A 19,878-nucleotide genomic window follows, 5' to 3' on the forward strand; every position below is an offset into this window, starting at 1 on the left:
ATGAGGTTTACCACTCTCATCCAATCGCTGCTCGCCTTGTCGGCGTCGACATGGGCAAAAAACTCAACCTACTACAACCCCGTTCTCCCTGGCTGGCACTCCGACCCATCATGTACCCCCGTCAATGGAACATTCTTCTGCGTAACATCAACATTCATCTCCTTTCCCGGTCTGCCCATCTACGCATCAAAAGACCTGGTCAACTATAAACTCATCAGCCATGTCTGGAACCGCGAGTCCCAGCTTCCGGGCTACAGCTATGCCACCGACTCCCAGCAGCAAGGCATGTATGCTGCTACTATCCGCCACCACCAGGGCACATTCTACGTCATCTGCGAGTACCTGGGCACAACCGGCAACCGTACCAATGGTGTCTTGTTCAAGACTACCGACCCATTCAATGAAGCTAGCTGGAGTAACCCCGTCCTCTTCCGCGCTCCAAAAATCGACCCTGATATCTTCTGGGACGACGACGGCAAGGTCTACGTAGCTACTCAAGAAATCCGCATCCAAGAGATCAACATCGACACCGGCGCCATGGGACCCGTCATCAACCTCTGGAACGGCACCGGCGGCGTTTGGCCCGAAGGCCCTCACATCTACAAGAAGGACGGATGGTACTACCTCCTCATCGCAGAGGGCGGCACAGCCGAGGACCACGCCGTTACCATGGCCCGCGCCAAGACCATCACTGGCCCCTACACCCCCAGCCCACACAACCCGCACCTCACCAACCGCGGCACTGATCAATATTTCCAAACCGTCGGTCACGCAGATCTCTTCCAAGATGGCAACGGGAACTGGTGGGGCACCGCCCTGGCCACGCGCTGGGGACCCCCCAACAGCTCCTACTTCCCAATGGGCCGAGAAACCGTCCTCTTTCCCGTGACATGGCCCACCGGCGAATGGCCCATCATGCAGCCCGTCCGCGGCATCATGTCCGGCTGGGAACTCCCCGCTCTGTCTCGCGACATCCCCGGTACCGGGCCGTTCAACGACGACCCAGACGTCTATGACTTTCCTGCTGGAAGCCAGATCCCGCGCAACTTGGTATACTGGCGGGTACCGCGACCAGGCATGATTAGCGTATCGGAGAACGGCTTGCAGGTCGTGCCGAGTAAGAACAACCTGGGAAACAAGTTTAACAATACCACACCGTCAAGCAAGGCCATTAGCTTTGTGGGACGCAGACAAACTGACAGCACGTTCAAATTTAGCGTGGATATGACCTTCAACCCGACTCAGGACGGCCAGGAAGCCGGCATCACCGCGTTCCTAACGCAATATGCTAATGTGCAGCTTGCTGTTACTCGCCTTAACGGCTCAACCGTGTTTCGCTTCAACTCGACCGAGTCCCGGAACAAGTACACGCCTCTTCCCGAGGCTTGGGAAGAAGAGCCCATCCGCCTCATGATTGACATGTGCACCCCAGACGAGTACTTGTTTTCCGCTACCTTGGCCGAGGGCGACTCGGAGACGCTCCAGTTGGGCAAGGCGGCGACAAGTCAGCTGAGCGGACGTACGGGCAGTTTTGTCGGTACGCTGATTGGGGTTTATGCAACGTGTAATGGGGCTGGCGACCATGTTTTGGATTGTCCGGAGAACACGCCCAAGGCCTGGTATAATAAATGGAGATACACCGGTCTGAAGCAGTGGGTCGACAAGGGCATAAGTGTGGCGAGTGAGGGGTTTAATCAGGGGATTTGATCGGGTGGAAATGAGTGCTGAGACATGGTGAACATTTACTACGGAGGTGCCTCTCAAAAGTATTGTCTAACGCTAATCTCGGCGCTTCGGTGTAACTCTTCTTAGCGCGACTCCCACCTTTAAGCTGAGGGGCTGTCTAATCAGTCTACCTATGTAAGGTGTTTCGCAGATAGACACAATACACATCAATGAGTAGATTGAGACGAATCCTTAGGGGGATACTCAAGGGTTCTGGCCGGGCTGCATACTCTATCTCTGTGGCTGTCGCTCCTCCGGCCGGAGTGGTATCCGTCGGGTCCCCGAGGGCTGGCCTCTACTGTCTAGAATATCGTGACAACCTATTACTACGTAGCTATCTTTTTACTAAAGCTCCTTATACTAGTATATATAACTATACCTTAGTAATTGTATTAAATTCACTAAACTCTCATATATATCTAAAAGATAATTAAGCTATAAGGTAGTAATAAGTACATAGAAGAGAGACAAGCCTTAGCTAAGGCAGCCGTACTTTGGCGAGATTATTCTTGGAAGACCATAATTTTGAAAGGCACCTCCGTAGTTTGTGTACTGCGGCCAAGGGCGTGTAGCTTAGTGGGTCTTCTTTCACTGCTCTATTATAACATTAGTTCGGTATTTCAGCGGAGATAAAAGCTGAGGTGAGATTTTAGACCAGACATGATCCACTTAGGTAAAGCATGAAGCAAAAGAGCGGTCAAGATATCTAGTGCATCATGACGTCTATAAATACATGCGGAAAACCCTCATAGGCTGCGAATGACCGAAAATAACCCACTAATTCGCAAGGGCTATACAGAGACCTTTGGCGTATAAAGCGCGATAGATAATTCCTCACTTCTAGTCCAGCACCTACTAATACTTATCCCTTACACGCAAAGTATGTATTCTACAATGTGACCTAGTACTTATTGGCATCTAACTAGCCTAGTAATCTAAACGTCTTTTTCCAAACATACTTGCAGAAACGATGGCAAATATCAAGGCATTTATTATTGTGGCTCTAGCTACTTTGTTCACCAAGAATGTAGCTGCTGATGGAAGATGTGGTAGCACTATAGTATGAATTCTGAGAAAAAAATACTCTGTCTCACTACTTACAGCTTCTGCAGTGTGTTGGGGGAACTAATTGCTGTACGGGATCGAACGGACAACAGTACTGTGCAGCACCCTTCTGCTAAAATATCACCGTTTCAACACCGCATGTCAACGTCTATTGTTTAGAGCCATTCTGAAGTTCTCACAAATTTAAGCGCTCCCGACATCGTATAAGACATACTGCGCGCGTACTAGCAGCACACATTGTTGGAGCCTATACAAGGCTACAGAAGCAATAACCTTAGCCAAGCTAAAGTAATAATATACTATCATAGCAATACAGATATGCTACTTACATGTAAACTACGGTTATCCAACTAATTGCCTCTCCCCTGCCCCTGCTATCTATGCCATTCTGATGTACCGCGGATTGTTAAGCAGCCATGGTTATGCCGAACACCATCTTACCGTGGTCTGCGCTTTCAATTTGTTTAATCGTCTCGTTATGCTTGTCGTTATCCACTATTGAATACACCAGCTTAAGCTAAGATGAACAGCTTACTATTCTAGCTACTAAATCAAAACAAATTTACATAGCTTGATTTGTAATGCGGCGGCCGAGGTAATATAAAAAACTGTCACCACATATCACTACCATGATAAATATTTAGAGCATGAATCCTCTCCATCGAGATGCGTCATTTTAAATGTTTCGTTATTTTTGTTTCCAGATGGGCCTCATTCTTGATGACTGCCCAAGCGTCAAGTGACAACCCTATGTGCAAATCTCGGCCTTACAAGATCAACATCGACCTCGCTTTTCTTGAGCAGACACGCTCCACGGTCACCAGCTTTCGTTCCACGGCTGATATCGCTGCGCCAGCCTGGTTTATCGGTCCACTCAGCTCCAACAGATCCTCCATCGCTGCCTACTAGTCTGAAGAATATGACTGGTTGACAGAGCAGAAAAGATTGAATGAAGAGTTTAACCATTACATAACCACGATACCACCGCCAGGTGAAGATTACACCGAATCTCTAGACATCCACTTCATTCACCAGAGGAGCGAAAAAGCAGATGCTATCCCTCTTCTGATGTCACACGGGTAGCCTTCTTCAAGCCTTGAGTGGGAGAAGGTCATTCCCGAGCTCACAAAACCATCAGTCAACAATGCTACTTCTTTCCATTTTGTTGCACCCGACATTCCGAGCTTTGGCTTCTCACCCGCTCCTCGAGCGCCTGGGCTAAACGCTACCTTGCACGGTGTGGTATTTACAAATCTTATGGAACAGTTGGGCTATGAGAAATTTGCACTCTACAGTAAACAGCCCCAAGCTATAGATGAAGCCGACTGTAGAACAATTGTGGCTCCATGCCTTCCGTATTTTCTAGTCATGCGTTGTTAACTCTGGGCAGGTACAGACCTTGGAATTTTCATTGGTCTCACCATGGTGAGCAAGTACGAAAACCGTATTACACACCACTTCTGCGATATGCTTTATGTGATCCCCAACGAGAACGACCTTGCGCGCTATATTATGAATCAGACTTTGAAGGAAGAGTCACAATATATCACATCCATACAGGCCTTTTTCAATCAACACTCAGCTTATTCAAGGATCCACTCAAGCTTCCCTCTTTCAATCGCGTACGCGCTCAACGACAGCCCCGTCGGCTTTCTAGCCTGGATGTACCAACCGCTCTACACTGTCAGTGATATCGCGTATACGAAGGAAGACATCATCAAACAAGCCTTCCTGCTCTACATTCCTGGTGTTTACGGCAATATAAGGGGTTACAAGGAGCTATTTGACACGTCCATACTTGCACCTGCGAAAACCTCATCGGTGCCGACCAGCGCACTGCAGTCCAAAATTCGGGACAATCCGATATTTGCCTACCCGGAGATAGCCTACTTCAATTTTGCAGCAAGTGGGGCTTTCACGAATGTTGATCCACCAAGATGCATCTTTGAATCTTGAATTTGAGAACGCTAACTTGTTTTTACAGCCCCTAACTTGGCTACAAAGATTCCACAATGTCACAAATCTAGCACATTACAACGAAGGAGGGCATTTCCCTGCGGAGAGCGTACCACATCTTGTGGTCAAGGAGATTAGGGCGGTATATGCCTCTTAGTCACGGACAGAATATTGCATTGAAAAGCTAAGCGAGCAATCAGTGCTGTCTAGCATGATGAATGAGAGCGAAACACGTTAGGATCTATATCAAATAACATCTTGAGTTTGGGCAAGGCGTGTATAATCTATCTATCCACGTTTGGCTTCTATGATGCACCCAAGCAAAGTATCTCTCAGACACCAGATTTGTATGTTACAGCCTATAGAAGATTCTCGTCTCCAATACGGCTTATGAATTACGGCAGTCTCAGGAACTACTTGGATACGATATCTATTATCATAGAATGGAAGAAATAGGCATGGTCTCTTCTATCCGACCTCACACAAGCAAAATCGTCGCACCTGTTCGCCACATCCGAAACACTTCTTGAAGGTATCGCACGAAATTGACAAACATCTCTTCACTACTCGACGAGACACGGCGCCACATCCGAAGGGAATAAACCCACGCTGATCTCTTCGTACATGGCCATAGCAACCAAAATAAAAATTGACTCATCCGAAGTGGTCTTGGACAGCATTATGGACTTTGAAAAATGCGTTGCAAGAGTGACAAAATGGGAATGGAAAGGTGCACGGACACGATGTTGACTGTGAGGTGTCCGCCCAGCAACCATCTTGTAACTTTTTAGAGCTACAGTCACCGTCAGGATCGACTACGCGTTGAGAACATGGTCGTCTCAATACCTGGATAGAAAAATTTACCGGCTTGGATGCGGCACTTCCTAAGGCCAATACAACGCCTAGGTGCGAAGCTAGTCACGGACCGTTTTCGCCCGGTTCCAGAGGAAGTGACCATGTGGGAAGGCGTACTTGCCATCCACTTCGTGCCGACTAGAGAGGAAACGTGCGAAATTTTGGATGGACGGCCAGTTGGGTTTCGGCTGATGAATCTGGTGAGCGACCCCGCTCCTTTTGCCGCCTTTTGGCTGCGCTAGCTGCGCATCTAACACTTACAGAATCGACAATCAGCCTCCCAAAGCCAGACACGCAAGCAGAATGCGCCACTCAGCCGCACCGTGGCGCTATATACTTATCCACTAGTGTAGCGTAGTCTGGCCGATAAGTATGCTGTGTCTTTGCGCCGCTGCTCGTCTTCTCTTTTTGTTCCATTTCCCCATTCACCTGACAATCCACCAAATCTAGCACTAGATACATATCTGTATGCTCCTTGCTGGTAAAACACTTCAATATTAAACATCCACCCAGTGTATTCTCAAAATGGCTGCTCAGCGAGAAGACTCCACCACCAAGCCACCCGTCTTCGCTGACACCTGGGAAGCAAAGGCGGCGAACAACGCAAGTGCCACCGAGGTTATGAAATCTTTCGAAGGATTTCTCTCCTTCGTTCTCAGCCTTTCCATCTTCGGTGCTTCGACTTTCGCCGTCGTCGTGTCGGAAATCGCGAACCCTAGCGAACTCGTAGCGAACCCACGCTTCACCCGTGAAACCGTTCGAACCCTGCTTGGCATCTCTTGGTTACTCTTTATCGTTGCGCTTTATATAGTGGCTGTTTCCATGAGCCTCCTAGCATTCCAGCGAGAGCATGCTAAGCCATCGTCCGATGGCATTGGTAAACATGGATGGGAGCGCCTAGGGCTCGTAGCTTCATCCTTCATTCAACTCCTGGTAATCGCGGCATTTCTATTCCTTTCACTTGTCCTTGTGGCATACACTCCAGCGGTTGGGTGGGTTGCAGTTGCATTCACTTCGATAGCGGCAGCCTTCGCCCTCCTGTCGCTCGTAATTCAATGGATGTAAGTGGGTCAGTTCCTTACACTTAGCTATACTAATATATGGATGTTAGCGAACTTTCTAGGCACAAACCCGGCACGTGTTTGTAGACGGATCTTGATACGGAAACCGATCAAATTACTCAGAAAGCTTTGATCGGGGAATTTAGATAAAAGAATGTAATCTCTCCATCTGCTACAGAAAGATATATCACAACGTTACGGGGCAAGAGCTTCCTATTACTCATATCTTCTTGCTCTGAAATATCTAGCACTTCAAAAAGGCGAAACTAGATGACTTTGATACTCATCACTAATATGAACAATATGTGTGCCCTTATTACCTGTAGTAAATTTCCCTCGCAGAGGCTCAAACTCAGGCAATCTCATGTCATGGCCACCGATACGGAGCATCAACTTCTCGCCGGCTTCGAACTGTAACTTTGCCGCCCAAATTCCAATCTCCAGCTTGACTAATCGTGCAGGCTGTATTTTCCCTTCGCTCGTATATTTGTGATGAGGGAAGTTATGCTTCGATATGCCGGCTTCAATCTGTCGATGGCTAGCACGCAAGATACCCGATGGTCCGACGTACTGCAGAGCATTTAGACGAGGAAGATCAATAGGGTCCTCGATACCATTGATACCATCGTCTCCTGTGGCTTTGAGCTCAGCAAATGGTATATTGATGTGGTGAAGGACGCGGCCATTCTTGTCGATTTTGCGAAGTATCACAAAAATGTCAAGATCATCATGATCTGGGCAGGACAAGAAAAGTACAGCGTTCGAACTTCCAATCAGCCCTGTTTGATTGGTGAAGGTGTGAGCGAAGCTTAATTCCTCTGGATCAGCATCATAGTTTTCTGCCTTAGCGTCTGATATATAGGAGCATTGACCATTTTCCACTAGGTTGGACGATGATTGGAGAGTGCCGTCCTTGGAAAGACGCAAAGTAATGTCGTTAACCTCAGGTATTGGCCACTCAGCGAAAGGCAGATTTTCAATAGTTTCCTGTACAATGTTAGAACGGCGTTCGATGCATGATTTCATTGATGTCGATTCCTGCTCATATTACAAGTTTGCTAATGCTCGGGAACCTTACGTTGCTATAGCTTATAATGGATATACGCGCCCGGGGAGTCAGCTGCCACTCATTGTCTTCCCATTTCAGATAGTGATCGAGAGACTTCTTAAAGTCCGCAACCGCATTTCTGATAAAGATCATGCCACCCCTGTGTAGGATGCAATCGTAACCTAGTGCTGGGTCAGCAGTCATAGCTGAATAGAAGCACTCGTAGTTACCTGTACATAACATTTCTTGTCGTGTTGGATGTCCTTAAACCTACGCAGAGAGCCAACAGTGTGTAGCCCAGTCGACATGCTAGCCAGAACATAAGCAGGACATTGGATTAAACTTATGTCGGCACGCTTGTCCAGCCAGTAATCATTCATGACGGGGTACTTCTGTAGCATAGCAATGTCGTCTTCAAGCTGCTCGTTTTCTAGTGTTCATTCAGCATAGATGCGGCTGGAATGTAAGGCTTGCGGATTGTATACCGTAAAGACGAGGAGTGAGAAAACCACAAAACGGATACGACGGAACACCACCTCGACACAGCATTTCGCGCTAGACATCGCTGCAACCTTCAAGGGGCATTGTACACGTAAGATGGGCCGGCCGTTCAGCTGCAATGAACCACTGCGTCATTGCAAGCCAAGAGTTACCAGCTAACGCGACCTTGCCTGTACACCAAGGGAGTTGGGCTATGTGCTCAATTGCTTCATGGCCATCCTGACCTTCAGCTGTCCCTAGGAGCCTAGATAATCAACGCAAGCTTGGAAACTAGAAATCCAACCCCTACCTCGAGTTCCCTTGGGACCCTATTGAATGATCAGCGCATGATTAACTTGCATGGATGCAACAGTATACGGACCACAAATGCCCCTTGCATCGACATTAACTACGGCGTAGCCATGCGTAACCCACTCGGCAGTACCGAAAGCTTAGAAGCTTTGGAAGCCGGACACTGCGCTACGGGGTATTCCAGGTCGACCTGGGATAAGATCCAGGTGAAAGAATCCCTTTCGTATGTAAGCTCAGGTTTGTAATACGGATGCGCCCAAAGGCTAGCGTATCGCAAAAATGAAGAGGTCATAGGTGCAAAAGTATTGAGGAGATGTACGCGCGAAGAAGAGCTATGGTCGACGAACCTGTGCCAGATTTCCCATAGTGCGAACAATGCACAACAGCGGGCACCATAGGCGTGTCGGCAGGACGGAAGATATCTGCACGTATGATGACCCCGTCGTCTAAGGGAATGGGAATTTCCTGTTCAAACACGGTTTCTACCTCCCAAGTCCTGCAGTCGGGCTCTTTTTTGTAGCCAACAGAAAGCAAAATGGTACGTGGATTGAGGCCCTTATATCGAGCTCCAGCATCACTTGGTGGTGTTGCATCAGTATATAGCACAGGAATGCTTCCGATCCGGTATTCGCTTTCGTTCATTGTAACAGTTCAAATCAGAAACAAGGTTCATCATGTATGATGGAGCGGTCGATGTAGATTAGGTTTTATGCCATTTTACTTCGCCGAATCTAACCCTACCTCGGTACCTCACGATATCTTGGGTTCGTCCGTGACATCGATGATGTGGAGACAGCGACACTAGATCAGCTCTCGATTTCTTCCGTTCGAAGTCAGGTTCGGCCATGACCCCACGACCATGTCACTGGCGCATCAGCCCGCAAACAATGATACACGAGGAGTATGTGGGGCCAACATGGAGCGATTGATGGTCCACCCTTCCTCCAAAGACTCTATTGACCGACAGAGGGATTGATGGAATGTCGTACTGTTGATGCGAGGAGTTGCCTGCTAGTTGCTTGCGGGGCAGCATGGTCGCTGTTGGCCAGAGAAGCGGATTGTGGGACAGTGTCAGCGATGTTGTTTACCGGAGAAGCGAATCGCGGGGCCCTTGTTGTGACCCACGCTCTTGCGTGCAATTGGTCTACAACTGGCATCGTGCAGTGCCACTTCTGTCAAAGGAAAATAAATATCTTTCTAACCAACTCACAACTAGCCATGAGTTATACCATTCCTCGATCTCTCATGCTCTTGTGTTTTCTCAGCTTCTGTGGCTGTCTGACGATCATACAGGGATTAAAATGACAAATCCCCAGCGGTACCCAGTCGCCATCATAGGCGGAGGCCCCGTGGTTCTTTCATCCTCCATCTTATTATCCCTTCGTAATATTCCCCACGTGCTGTTCGAGCGCCATCATGGCACTTCAATCCATCCAAAAGCATGCGGCCTAAACCAACGAACCGGTGAAATTTTCCGCCAGACGGGAGTGGAGCAAGCGATTATTACACAAGGGGCGCCTCCTGACACATGCTCCAAGACCGCATGGTTTACATCTCTTGGACCGACTGGCACCAAAATTGTCTCTCGCGACGCATGGGGTGGTGGGAAGTATGCCGACGAGTATATGGCAGCAAGTCCTAGTCGATATGTCATGTTGCCACAGATACGCCTCGAACCTATCCTTTCGCGAAGGGCCAAGCAGCTGAACCCAAGTGGTGTGCACTATGGCGCCGAAGTTACTGACATCGTCGAAAAAAAAGGACTACGTGGAGCTACAGATTGAATATAGGGGAAGTTCTAGACCGAGCGAGATCATACAGCCTTCCTATGTCATCGCAGCTGATGGCGGACGACTGGTAACAAACAAGCTTGGAATCGAATTGCATGAAGAGAAAGACATAGTCGATATGGTGACTGCACACATTCGAGCGCCGATAGCCTCTCAATACCCTGAACCAGAAGCCTTCATAACTTGGTTCATCAACCCAGATATGGGTGGAAGTATGTGGAACCGGGTATATGTATCACCTTGGCCCATACCCCAACAGACCAGAAACAGAAGAGTGGATGTTTGCCTGTATCATCCGCCCTGACGACCCACAGAAATTCGACAATAACACAATGGTCACACGAGTGAAGAAGAGCATCAACATCCCGGACTTGCCAGTGGAAGTCTTGAGTGTGAGCCATTGGTTCGTGAATGCGATTTCAGCTGAACGCCGCTATCGCAGCATAAATGGCCGCACTTTCCTTGTCGGTGATGCCGAGCACCGCATACCGCCCTGGAGTGCTCTTGGAGTCAACACCAGTATTCAAGATGCCAACAATATGGTTTGGAAGCTAGCTCTAGTGCTACAGAACAAACTTGGGAAAAGCGACCTTTTAGACACGTATGATGAAGAACGTCGCCCAGTTGGAGAAAGAGTAGCGCAGTCAAGCCTTGTGAATTTGCAGAGTCACAACCTGATTATTGATAAGGCGTTGCGCATCGGCAAAGATACTTCCGCCAAAGATAATCGGACGGCGATGCAAGCACTGTTTGACAAAAATCATGCTGGTCATGCTCAGATGTATGCGGGTGTGCAGCGTGCACAAACCATCCTCGATACCGAATTCAAGGCGCCTGGAGCAGAGATAGGATGGTTTTACCCGACTGCGGACATCAATAATGAGGGCCAGGATAACTACCACGATGGCCAGCTGAATGAAGATGGGAAGCTGAACACAGCCAAATACTTCCCTTCTACAATACCCGGGCACCACTTTCCCCACATGTGGTTGAGGAAAGCAGGTCACGTTGTGTCGTCCCGTGATCTTCTGTGTTTGGACAAGTTTGTGCTCTTTACGGCAGATCTTGCTTGTTGGAGCCGAGTTGAACATGAGCTAATTAAGGTAATCCCTATTGGTAGTAAGGACCTGGAAGACATTGATGGGAAATGGAGTCAATTTTCGGGGGTAGGTCGTAGTGGAGCGGTTTTAGTAAGGCAGGACGGTATTGTCGCCTGGAGAAGCAAATTAGCTGGAGAGGACAACGTAAATAAACTATATGCAGCTCTTACAAAGATACTGAGGATATAGCGTACGTAGTATATCATATGTTACTGGGATTTCTTGGCCCTCACTCCTTATATAGCTACCTGTTCATTGAATCTGGGATGCGTCGATGTAGTATCATTTGTAGATACTATGAATAGCGTAGAATTAGGTCATGATGTCGCTCAGAATGGAAGATGTAATTGTAATAGATTCGTTAACACGGCAAGGTATTCTACCGGACCTTACATCCCATCATTAATCATAGCCTGGACCATCCTGACATGTCTGTCTGCGTTCGTCTCGCTCCACTCGTTATCATAGTTCAGCCCATACGGCCAAAAATGACTACCGCCACAGCTGATCTTTGCGTTGGCCCCGTCAAAGCTCCGGAGCAATGGTAGTGCTGTTCTCCAATCTCCCGATGCACATTTGCTATTGAATGCTGCTGTTTGACCCACGCCCAATGTGTGTGAGATTTCATGCATGGCTGTGCGTTCTGTCATGTATGCACGGTTCGAGCCGAAGCGCAGATCGCCGTTGTAGTTTGCTTCGGCTGTTGGAACGCCTGGTGCGTAGGCGACGCGAATGGTTTTGTTGGCAGTTGCGAATTTGTGGTAGCGGGCAACGGCTTTGGTCATTGCCGCTTCGATTCTGGCGTAGGCGTCTGCTTGATCTGCGGTGGGGTTGGATACTTTTGCCAGCGACCAATTAAGGCGCGCAGAGGCGTTGCAGGCGTACGCTGCAACGAGGAGTAGAGACAACTTCATGATGTGGAGATGCGACTGATTGATCCCAGAGATACAGAAGGCTGAAGTAATGCGACATGGCATTGCTGTGGACTTGTCGCAAATATATGGTATACTTTGCCCATCATCCCCCTAGCCCCTAGCCACTCTGACCTGCATTGTCATTTCGACCTTCCTTATGCTCATGGGTGTGGCTAAAACGGCCGTGCAGCCTCATTAGGGAGGTGGGAGATAGGAGGTGGGTCTGTGATATCTTCCGATATGCTTGGCGAATGTTTTGTTTGTCTATCCACCTAACAGAGTCACGCATTGAGATATGCATATTGCTTTCCCATAGCGATTGGCATTGTTCAATCAATATTGGCTTGGTGTTGCGGTGTGCAGGGCCTGAAACGGTCAAGCGTCGGAGTATTGATTGCATTCAGGGATTCCCTCCCCGCTTTGAAGATTACTATCTTGGCATTTCTTTTACACCTTTGTGCTAAGTTTATGCTTCTGGAACATTTGTAAGCAGCGATAGTCATCGAGATGTTCTTAACATGTCTTTTCAACGTACTACTTTTGATGCGGCCCTCAGCCCCCCAACACTTCAGGAATGCATTCGCCTTTAATTTTGTTCTGGACGTGTACTACTAGTGCGCTCGGATATATACGTACTTGGCAAGATCCTGGTAGTGAGCTTTGTTGCCAGCCTTGAGGCGAGCCTGCTAAATGTCTTCAATGCAAAGTATACGTCCGAGCCGAGCTAACTAACTTAACTAGCATACATCAATCGTGCGTTTATCAAGCGCGACTCTTACATCATCCTTAATAGCCTTTCTGACCTCTTGTGGTCGTGGTCGATACTCGTATATACATTAAATACTGCTGAAATACGGCATAAGCTAAGCTGGTGTTTGGTAGAAAAGAAGGCGTGCTGTGAAGGCATGCCTCGTGTGTAGATCTAGGTACAGTACACAAATGCATGTAGCCAACATAGTGCCCCTGATTGGTTTGCTTATTCTACAAATTTGAGATGCGAAGGATAGGGTCCAAAAACTAAGTTCTGCGCTACAGCCAACTCCACATGCAGATTTCCAGGCAGAGAATCGGCAAAGTAAATACGAAATGTTGTAGGGGTCACGACTTGATGCAAGTAACGTCCTGAAATTGATTTCCACTAACCCAAATGGAAGCAGACTAAATCTCGGGTCCTTGCAGATCATGAAGACCATCGAAGCCCAAGAAAGCAGTATTCTCTAACATCTCCGACCTCCCGCATGCACATGGCAAACTCTAAGACCTTGTCTTTTTGCTGTGGAAAGCCTTGTATTCACATTTGTGCAATTGGCTGTGCTGGATTTGAAGACTAATGGATGCAAAGCGTTCACGCGGAAATTATTCGACACCTTCGTTCATTGATGTATAGCTCACAACTCTATTTGCAATTCTCATCACCTGTCTAGGCAAAACGATCTCACAAATATCAGTGTTCCGTTATTTAACAGTGCGGATCTAAGTATTAACTCCAGTAGTATTCGAGCATTGACTTTGTTTGATATGACTCAGGGTGAAGTCGATTGCATCATCCGCGATAATGGCAACTGTAACAGAGGTTGCCAATTCAGCATCTGAAGATACAGTCCCGTATTCCGAGATTGCGATACTCCCTCCTACCTCAGACATACTCCAAAATACGAGACTAACGTGTATAGTTTTCAAAACATAATATTCGCTTCAGCATAGATCTCGTATTAGAATGTTGGCTGCTGAACCCGAAGATCACAAAATCACCAAGGCCAGAATTGTTGCTACAGCAAAGGAGAATATCGTTAGGTAATCACCGTTAATAGAGGATATTTAAAGACAGTAGCTCTATATCATGGTGATTCTACCAAAACTTCGACGCAGTTGCAACCTCAACCTGTTCAGTCTTTCATGTCGGCTTGAGCTCAAGTTATATCAGAGAGCTCTCGAGGGTCTGGAGTGTCTTTGATCTAAATATGGATAAGAACGGGCTCTAAGTCGATGTGGCGATACACTTACGAGGGTTAAGTCTTATCCAGATCGAGATCCGAATGCCCTGGCGCTGTAGCCCAAAGTGATGCACTTGCCCACTTGGAAGGCGTTTTCACGTCCATCTGCCCACCAGATCTTGCGAGCAGAGCCGACACAGTTTCCGACGTCGTAGAAGTCTGCCTTCTGGAGGTTGCCGCCAAGGTTCAGAATACGGAAGGATTGAGTGGCGGGAATGTTTTGGTCGCGGCAGGTGTTGTCCCACACATTGACGTCCTTCGCATCGCCTGTGCAGTCCCTGCCAGAGAAGGCAGTGAACTTGTAACCAAGAGCTCCGGAAGAGAGACCAAGGAAAGCGACTAGGGTAGAGGTGAAGTACATGATTGCTGTTGGTGTTTCAAAGATAGCTTGATGCTAGGAATGGGATTTTAAGGATTTGAAGTGAGATGTAGTGATGATGAGGTGAGTATAAGTTGGGTGCTGTCTTTCAGGAGGAGACGTAGCTGATATATATACTTAAGGATGTAAAAGCAACAGAGGACCCTATTTACAGAGTTACGTAACTCCGTATGGCACTCCCGATGCCTCATTGACCATTTGGCCATATGAATGCCATCTTCCGAACTCGGGTTTTCTGAGCAAACATGAATCTGTTGATTTTTAACCCAAAAGGTATGAATATGTTGATTGTTATCCTAAAAGGGTGTACACACAAACTCGACTAGGCTCTAGTGGCGACTAGTGATGACTGTGTAGAAGAGACCACCTGAGTCATATGTCAAGATATGCTAAATACGCGAGCTGACTTAGTCCGCCTCTAGACTGTTAGTTTGATGTGAGTCGAGTCCACCCGTTGGTGATTAATGCGTACTTACTTATTCTGGCCAATCCTACCATTGAATGAATGGCTCGAAAGGACAGATTAGGTGGCTGCTAATATGTCTCTGGTCATTAGGCGAAAATGAGAGTTCATGTGCAAACGTAGTATTTACTTTCGTGTTTCCCATATCTCTCTGATTGAGAAATGCCTTTGTTTACGATGTATGTTATCTTCTAGTTAATTGACTGATAAGGTTATTCAGTCAAACATGACAAGTCGGCCTGTAAGCCACCTGCTCTGTTGTACCTTATTCGGTGCTACGGCTATAATGTCGTTTCAGAATCGATGGATGCAGCCATAGACTGGGTGCGCAAAGCCTCATGTTGGTGTAGGCCACTTGTTGGTTGGGGGGACATCATCAATCCTTTCGCTTAGCTCGAAATCCTTGGGTGCATGTATGCGCCAATTAGCATACAGATCTGGGGAAAGATCTAGCCTGGTTACCAGCTGTTCCACAATGAATGAGGCCGAATCAGCGCTATCTAGAAGTCGATGCGGCTTAGATCTTGAGGCTGCAGTTAGATGTGGAGCAACCTTGACTATGATCGGGTAAGAGCGCCGAGCTTGCTGGGCAGATTCTCGCCTAGCGGGTGCGTGCATCACCACGGGCATGGCTTTACGGCGCCTATTGGTTGCTCCCGTAGGAATACTCCAGGTACCTCTCACGTCCACATCCGGCAATTTAAGGCAACCCGCAATGGGCGTATGGCACAGCAAGCCTTGGCTGAAGGCCTGACCAGTATGAGGCGTGAATCGAACTCCGATTTGTGTCGTAATAAGATTAGTGTTATAAATGAGGTTTTATGGGTCTGCCAAGGCAGAAATGATTATACAGCCTTGAAAGATGATATGGGGCAGTGCGATCTCATTCACCCATAGAGAGACTCAGGCCTCGTCCACAACCTCAACCAAGTGGCTTTGAACCTTTACAAGCAACACAAAAACAAGTTGTTCGCGCGCAAGCGGGAGATGAGGCACCTTGCCAATGTTGATGCTAATACATCGACCATTGTGGCCAATTTTCTCCACCTCTTGAATCCACGCTGCTGTTACCATAGCGAAAGCGCTGAAGACGCGACTCTTTACGACAGCACGATAAGAGTCGGAAATTATGATTAAACGGTGCGAAATGGGTGTTCAGAATAAGTCAACCAGTCTTTTGGGCTGCGAAACTGTTACGCTTAAAAGCCTCCGAGTTGGCTTTGTCAAATGCTAGCCTCTGAAATCACTGAACAGAGACTGCTGCGAGTGATATGAAGTATATAAGGATTTCACTTTTGTCCTATGACCCAGGACTGGCACGTGTTTCTCACCCCTTGTGACATGTAGTACGGTTCGCATCATAGCATCGGCTACTATCACCTTCGCGGAATAACTCTTCAAGCACTTGAGCCAGTTGGGAGCGAACTCAATCCAAGACGTCTCTGGTGACTATAAACTCCGGTGCTTGGACTCTGTGAAGCCTGGAGGACTTCGTTGCATTAAAAACACCAATGAGATCAACCGTGGATATGTTATTGATGGCTATGTGCATGCTAAAGGAATGGGGGTACTTATTATGATATTTAAAATGAGGCGAGCTGTCAGCTATAAGGTACGAAGTGATTAACCAACAGGAATCGAGGCGAAAGTTAAGAACATCTCAATTCTATTTTTTACTTTGGCCAACCTTGGCCGCATACTCCAGACCTTCAACGACCTCCTGGGGCTGGCTTAGAAAAGGCGAATGCGCCCCAACTGATTTGAAAGTCGGCGCATCTTTACCTAGCATCTGTGCCATCTGCTGTTGTATAGGTAGCAGAAGCGCTTTGTCGGCCTCACAGAAGAAGTACATCGAAAGGATCTCGTGCCACGGCTCATAAGTGACCTCGTCAGTGAAAATGCGTGCTGATTGGTGCTTGAGCTTTGCAACGGCAGCCTTCTGTGCTTCATCATCTAGATCGTGATAGCAGATTACTTCTGCCCCAGTGGCGTAACAGTAGTCACCCTAAACCTGCTTTTTAGCTCTGCTTTTCTGGAGATAAGGAGCCTGATCTGGCGTATGTACGAACATCAAATTTCATCCAGGGTAAGAATTGGCCACCAAGCATGGCTTTGATCGTGGCTCCCTTTGGGGCAACGAAAGCAGCAAGGTAAACCAATATAATGACACCGCCTTTTTTACCCATTGCCTGCCGCTGCTTGTAGCCCAAACCCTCGACGGCGTTTTGTCCGACCAAACCCCCATATGAGTGCACGAGCAGGACAATATCTTTGCCATCATCAGCAAGCCTTTGCAAGGTGGAGCGCAGCGCCGCGGCATCGTCTGCAAGGCCTTTGTTGGGAGGCTCCGCTCCTACGGATGGGTGCGCCACAGCCTCAGTTTCCCATCCGCGCTGGTGCAGTTTCTCGCGGGTGATGTCGAAACAGTCTGGTGTGGACCAAGCGCCTGGAACGAACACGATAGTAGGCTTGGACATGCTGATGATGATGTTAGTTGGAACTGAGGGACCACACGACGAAAGATGGCAGGAAGTAGTGAGACTGAAGTCGCACACAGATCAGAGTACAGTAGTTTATTAAATTCTGCGGGATACCCACTCACCCTCGGTTGTTGGACTCAATGTGGAGGACTCAAAGTGGAGTCCTCGATAACGTTTCCGAAGGCGGTATTTTCAAAGTGGAGAACTGACTATAAATGCATGATGTCTATGGATTTATTGTACGCCAAAAATGATCATGGAGTAGCAGAAGTGTTATGTTAAAATCAAAAAGCGTCCCTAGCATTCGCGATGTTGTTCGTTAGATGTATGATCAAAGGAGCAATATTTCGGTAGATGGCGGGGTACAGTCAGCTTAATCTTCCTGACTCTGATGTGTTATAAGTCTAGGAATCACTAATGAGCTAGGCAACATAAGCTTAGTAGCATGGTGTAGAAGGGTTGGAAAGAGACTACCACAGAGATACCCTGAGATCGCATTTCGAATTTTGAATTAAACATCAAGGGACTTCTCCAGGCATGCTCATCAAAGTCGCTCTCCTCTGTCAAATCGAATTTAGTGGTTTTGAATATTTCTACGCAAAAGAAAATCATTCGATACCTAGAAACACAGCACGGGAAATCGCGAGATTATCATTGTAGGATGCAAATGCCTGTGGTAGGAGCGACATTTAGCCAGAACTGTTCCACTAACAGCAACGATTGCCGAGAGGCTCGCCTGACATCTGATGGCAGAAAAGTCTTCCTTGCAAAATGCCCCACTATGATCCAACACCCCTCACGGTAGCATGCCTTACTGTACGACAAAAAACGCAGCGCCCAAAATCACCAATGAGAGCGCAAAAACAATCGATTCCCCAGCGCAGCGCTGTGCCTCGATGTATCCACACTGTAAGGGGGTTAGGCTCTTTTTTCTATATACAAGTAGTCCCCTTTAGCAGGCAAAATTGTTTGGTGCCCAACTTGTTGTTCATCAGTCTCACCTTCCAATATGTAATGAAGCCAATCAACGCGTTTTCTACTTACGATACACCATGCTGTAGTGTTTGAAGACATAGGGTAGGTAAACCTCTTACTACTGCTGATGTACATGCGCATCTTCCCGAGGAAGCGCTTTTGAATCGGCGCATACATCTTAGTATTCGTGATGATTAGCTGGGCTTCGCAATCAATAGTACTTGCAACAACCTCACGGCCTCGGCTATCAGCAATGCCGTACTCAACATCTAAACAAACATCGCTATTCTGTGTATGCCTGTTGGTCAGGTATCGGATGCTCAACGCGCGTCTCACACCTTTGTGTTTCTGCTTGAAGTATTGTCAGTGCCCCTCCGCCTTCAACGTGACTGTTGTCGTTGCTGACTACAATTCGCAGTGTACTTTTCGCCATCACCTACCGCTTTGCAACAATCATGCAACTCGACATAGCTGACATAACAGGAACACTGGCGACGGCGTGCACCTGGTGCGTTGTAGAGGTCGCATCTGGCATTATAAGTGCATATCTGCCCACGCTGCCCCCGCTTATGCTCATCGTCTTGTCCTAATTCAGTAACATTTGAAATCGGTCCAACGAGGGATTGGCCACGGAAAGACAGTCGAACAAGACGGAGCTCGTGACTATTGGTGGCACAGGGAGCAAACGCAACCAGAACTTTCAGCGTCTCAAAGATGATTACGAGTTTTACTGCGATTTTTTTTTTTACAATATATACGCAGAAAAGTGGCTATGACGCGGTGTTAAGTAGTGATGAGAGACCTCTAGCTGGTGCGATATATTCACAGGAACCGAAGTCTTTCTAAAGCAACTACTCTTTCGTTCGATACCACGCCTTCGGGTTGATGTGTATAAGATCAGATGCTACAATATGATGCTATTGGATGTAGAATATGTGTAAGTCGCAATGTAGTGATATGAAGCATTGGGTCTTGCGTTGTTGTTGAGCTCGCCAAAGTGCTTGGTAATTCGCATGGCAAAACGCTGGCCAGCATGCGGGATGCTACTTTTATGCTGTGGTTATATCCTTCTTCCCAGGCGGTTATTATTGCAGTTTTCGCTGCATATTACAATCGGTCCTGGAAGGGTTTGCGTTCACGAAGAGATGCAATCTGATTGGCTCTCAGAAGCTCTGCGCTGATTGGCCGTACCAAGATGTTAGAAATCTCCGTATTCGGGCAGCGTCTGGTCACGCCAAAGTTTCCGCCAGCCCAGCCAGTGAGAAAGCCAGCCCAACAATG

General features: G+C 47.7%; 8 protein-coding genes across 8 annotated transcripts; 4 read left to right on the forward strand and 4 right to left on the reverse strand.

Annotated features, from left to right (window-relative positions):
• Nucleotides 1-1,707, forward strand: COCVIDRAFT_40201 (glycoside hydrolase family 43 protein; the record flags this gene model as incomplete). Its single annotated transcript, XM_014698292.1, has 1 exon — nt 1-1,707. The coding sequence occupies one exon, from the start codon at nt 1-3 to the stop codon at nt 1,705-1,707; it is 1,707 nt and encodes a 568-aa protein (XP_014553778.1).
• A 1,803-nt stretch (nt 1,708-3,510) lies between these two features.
• COCVIDRAFT_40202 (hypothetical protein) lies at nt 3,511-4,903 on the forward strand (the record flags this gene model as incomplete). The annotated part of the gene is made up of 5 exons (XM_014698293.1): nt 3,511-3,658; nt 3,707-3,869; nt 3,975-4,084; nt 4,181-4,692; nt 4,775-4,903. The coding sequence occupies 5 exons, from the start codon at nt 3,511-3,513 to the stop codon at nt 4,901-4,903; spliced, it is 1,062 nt and encodes a 353-aa protein (XP_014553779.1).
• A 1,223-nt stretch (nt 4,904-6,126) lies between these two features.
• Nucleotides 6,127-6,749, forward strand: COCVIDRAFT_29032 (hypothetical protein; the record flags this gene model as incomplete). The annotated part of the gene is made up of 2 exons (XM_014698294.1): nt 6,127-6,662; nt 6,713-6,749. The coding sequence occupies 2 exons, from the start codon at nt 6,127-6,129 to the stop codon at nt 6,747-6,749; spliced, it is 573 nt and encodes a 190-aa protein (XP_014553780.1).
• Nucleotides 6,750-6,914: 165 nt separating this feature from the next.
• COCVIDRAFT_18358 (hypothetical protein) lies at nt 6,915-9,144 on the reverse strand (the record flags this gene model as incomplete). The annotated part of the gene is made up of 6 exons (XM_014698283.1): nt 6,915-7,700; nt 7,741-7,892; nt 7,985-8,140; nt 8,364-8,455; nt 8,501-8,519; nt 8,850-9,144. 6 exons carry the CDS (start codon nt 9,142-9,144, stop codon nt 6,915-6,917), a joined length of 1,500 nt encoding a protein of 499 aa, XP_014553769.1.
• Nucleotides 9,145-9,418: 274 nt separating this feature from the next.
• COCVIDRAFT_40205 (hypothetical protein) lies at nt 9,419-11,581 on the forward strand (the record flags this gene model as incomplete). Its single annotated transcript, XM_014698295.1, has 4 exons — nt 9,419-9,433; nt 9,819-10,250; nt 10,282-10,504; nt 10,557-11,581. The coding sequence occupies 4 exons, from the start codon at nt 9,419-9,421 to the stop codon at nt 11,579-11,581; spliced, it is 1,695 nt and encodes a 564-aa protein (XP_014553781.1).
• Nucleotides 11,582-11,781: 200 nt separating this feature from the next.
• COCVIDRAFT_18360 (hypothetical protein) lies at nt 11,782-12,306 on the reverse strand (the record flags this gene model as incomplete). The annotated part of the gene is made up of 1 exon (XM_014698284.1): nt 11,782-12,306. One exon carries the CDS (start codon nt 12,304-12,306, stop codon nt 11,782-11,784), a length of 525 nt encoding a protein of 174 aa, XP_014553770.1.
• A 2,016-nt stretch (nt 12,307-14,322) lies between these two features.
• COCVIDRAFT_18361 (hypothetical protein) lies at nt 14,323-14,661 on the reverse strand (the record flags this gene model as incomplete). The annotated part of the gene is made up of 1 exon (XM_014698285.1): nt 14,323-14,661. The coding sequence occupies one exon, from the start codon at nt 14,659-14,661 to the stop codon at nt 14,323-14,325; it is 339 nt and encodes a 112-aa protein (XP_014553771.1).
• A 2,147-nt stretch (nt 14,662-16,808) lies between these two features.
• COCVIDRAFT_106753 (hypothetical protein) lies at nt 16,809-17,619 on the reverse strand (the record flags this gene model as incomplete). Its single annotated transcript, XM_014698296.1, has 2 exons — nt 16,809-17,147; nt 17,212-17,619. The coding sequence occupies 2 exons, from the start codon at nt 17,617-17,619 to the stop codon at nt 16,809-16,811; spliced, it is 747 nt and encodes a 248-aa protein (XP_014553782.1).
• Nucleotides 17,620-19,878: the final 2,259 nt, after the last annotated feature.

Source organism: Bipolaris victoriae, assembly GCF_000527765.1.
Source record: "Bipolaris victoriae FI3 unplaced genomic scaffold scaffold_80, whole genome shotgun sequence".
In the NCBI taxonomy this organism is placed as follows: Eukaryota; Fungi; Ascomycota; class Dothideomycetes; order Pleosporales; family Pleosporaceae; genus Bipolaris; species Bipolaris victoriae.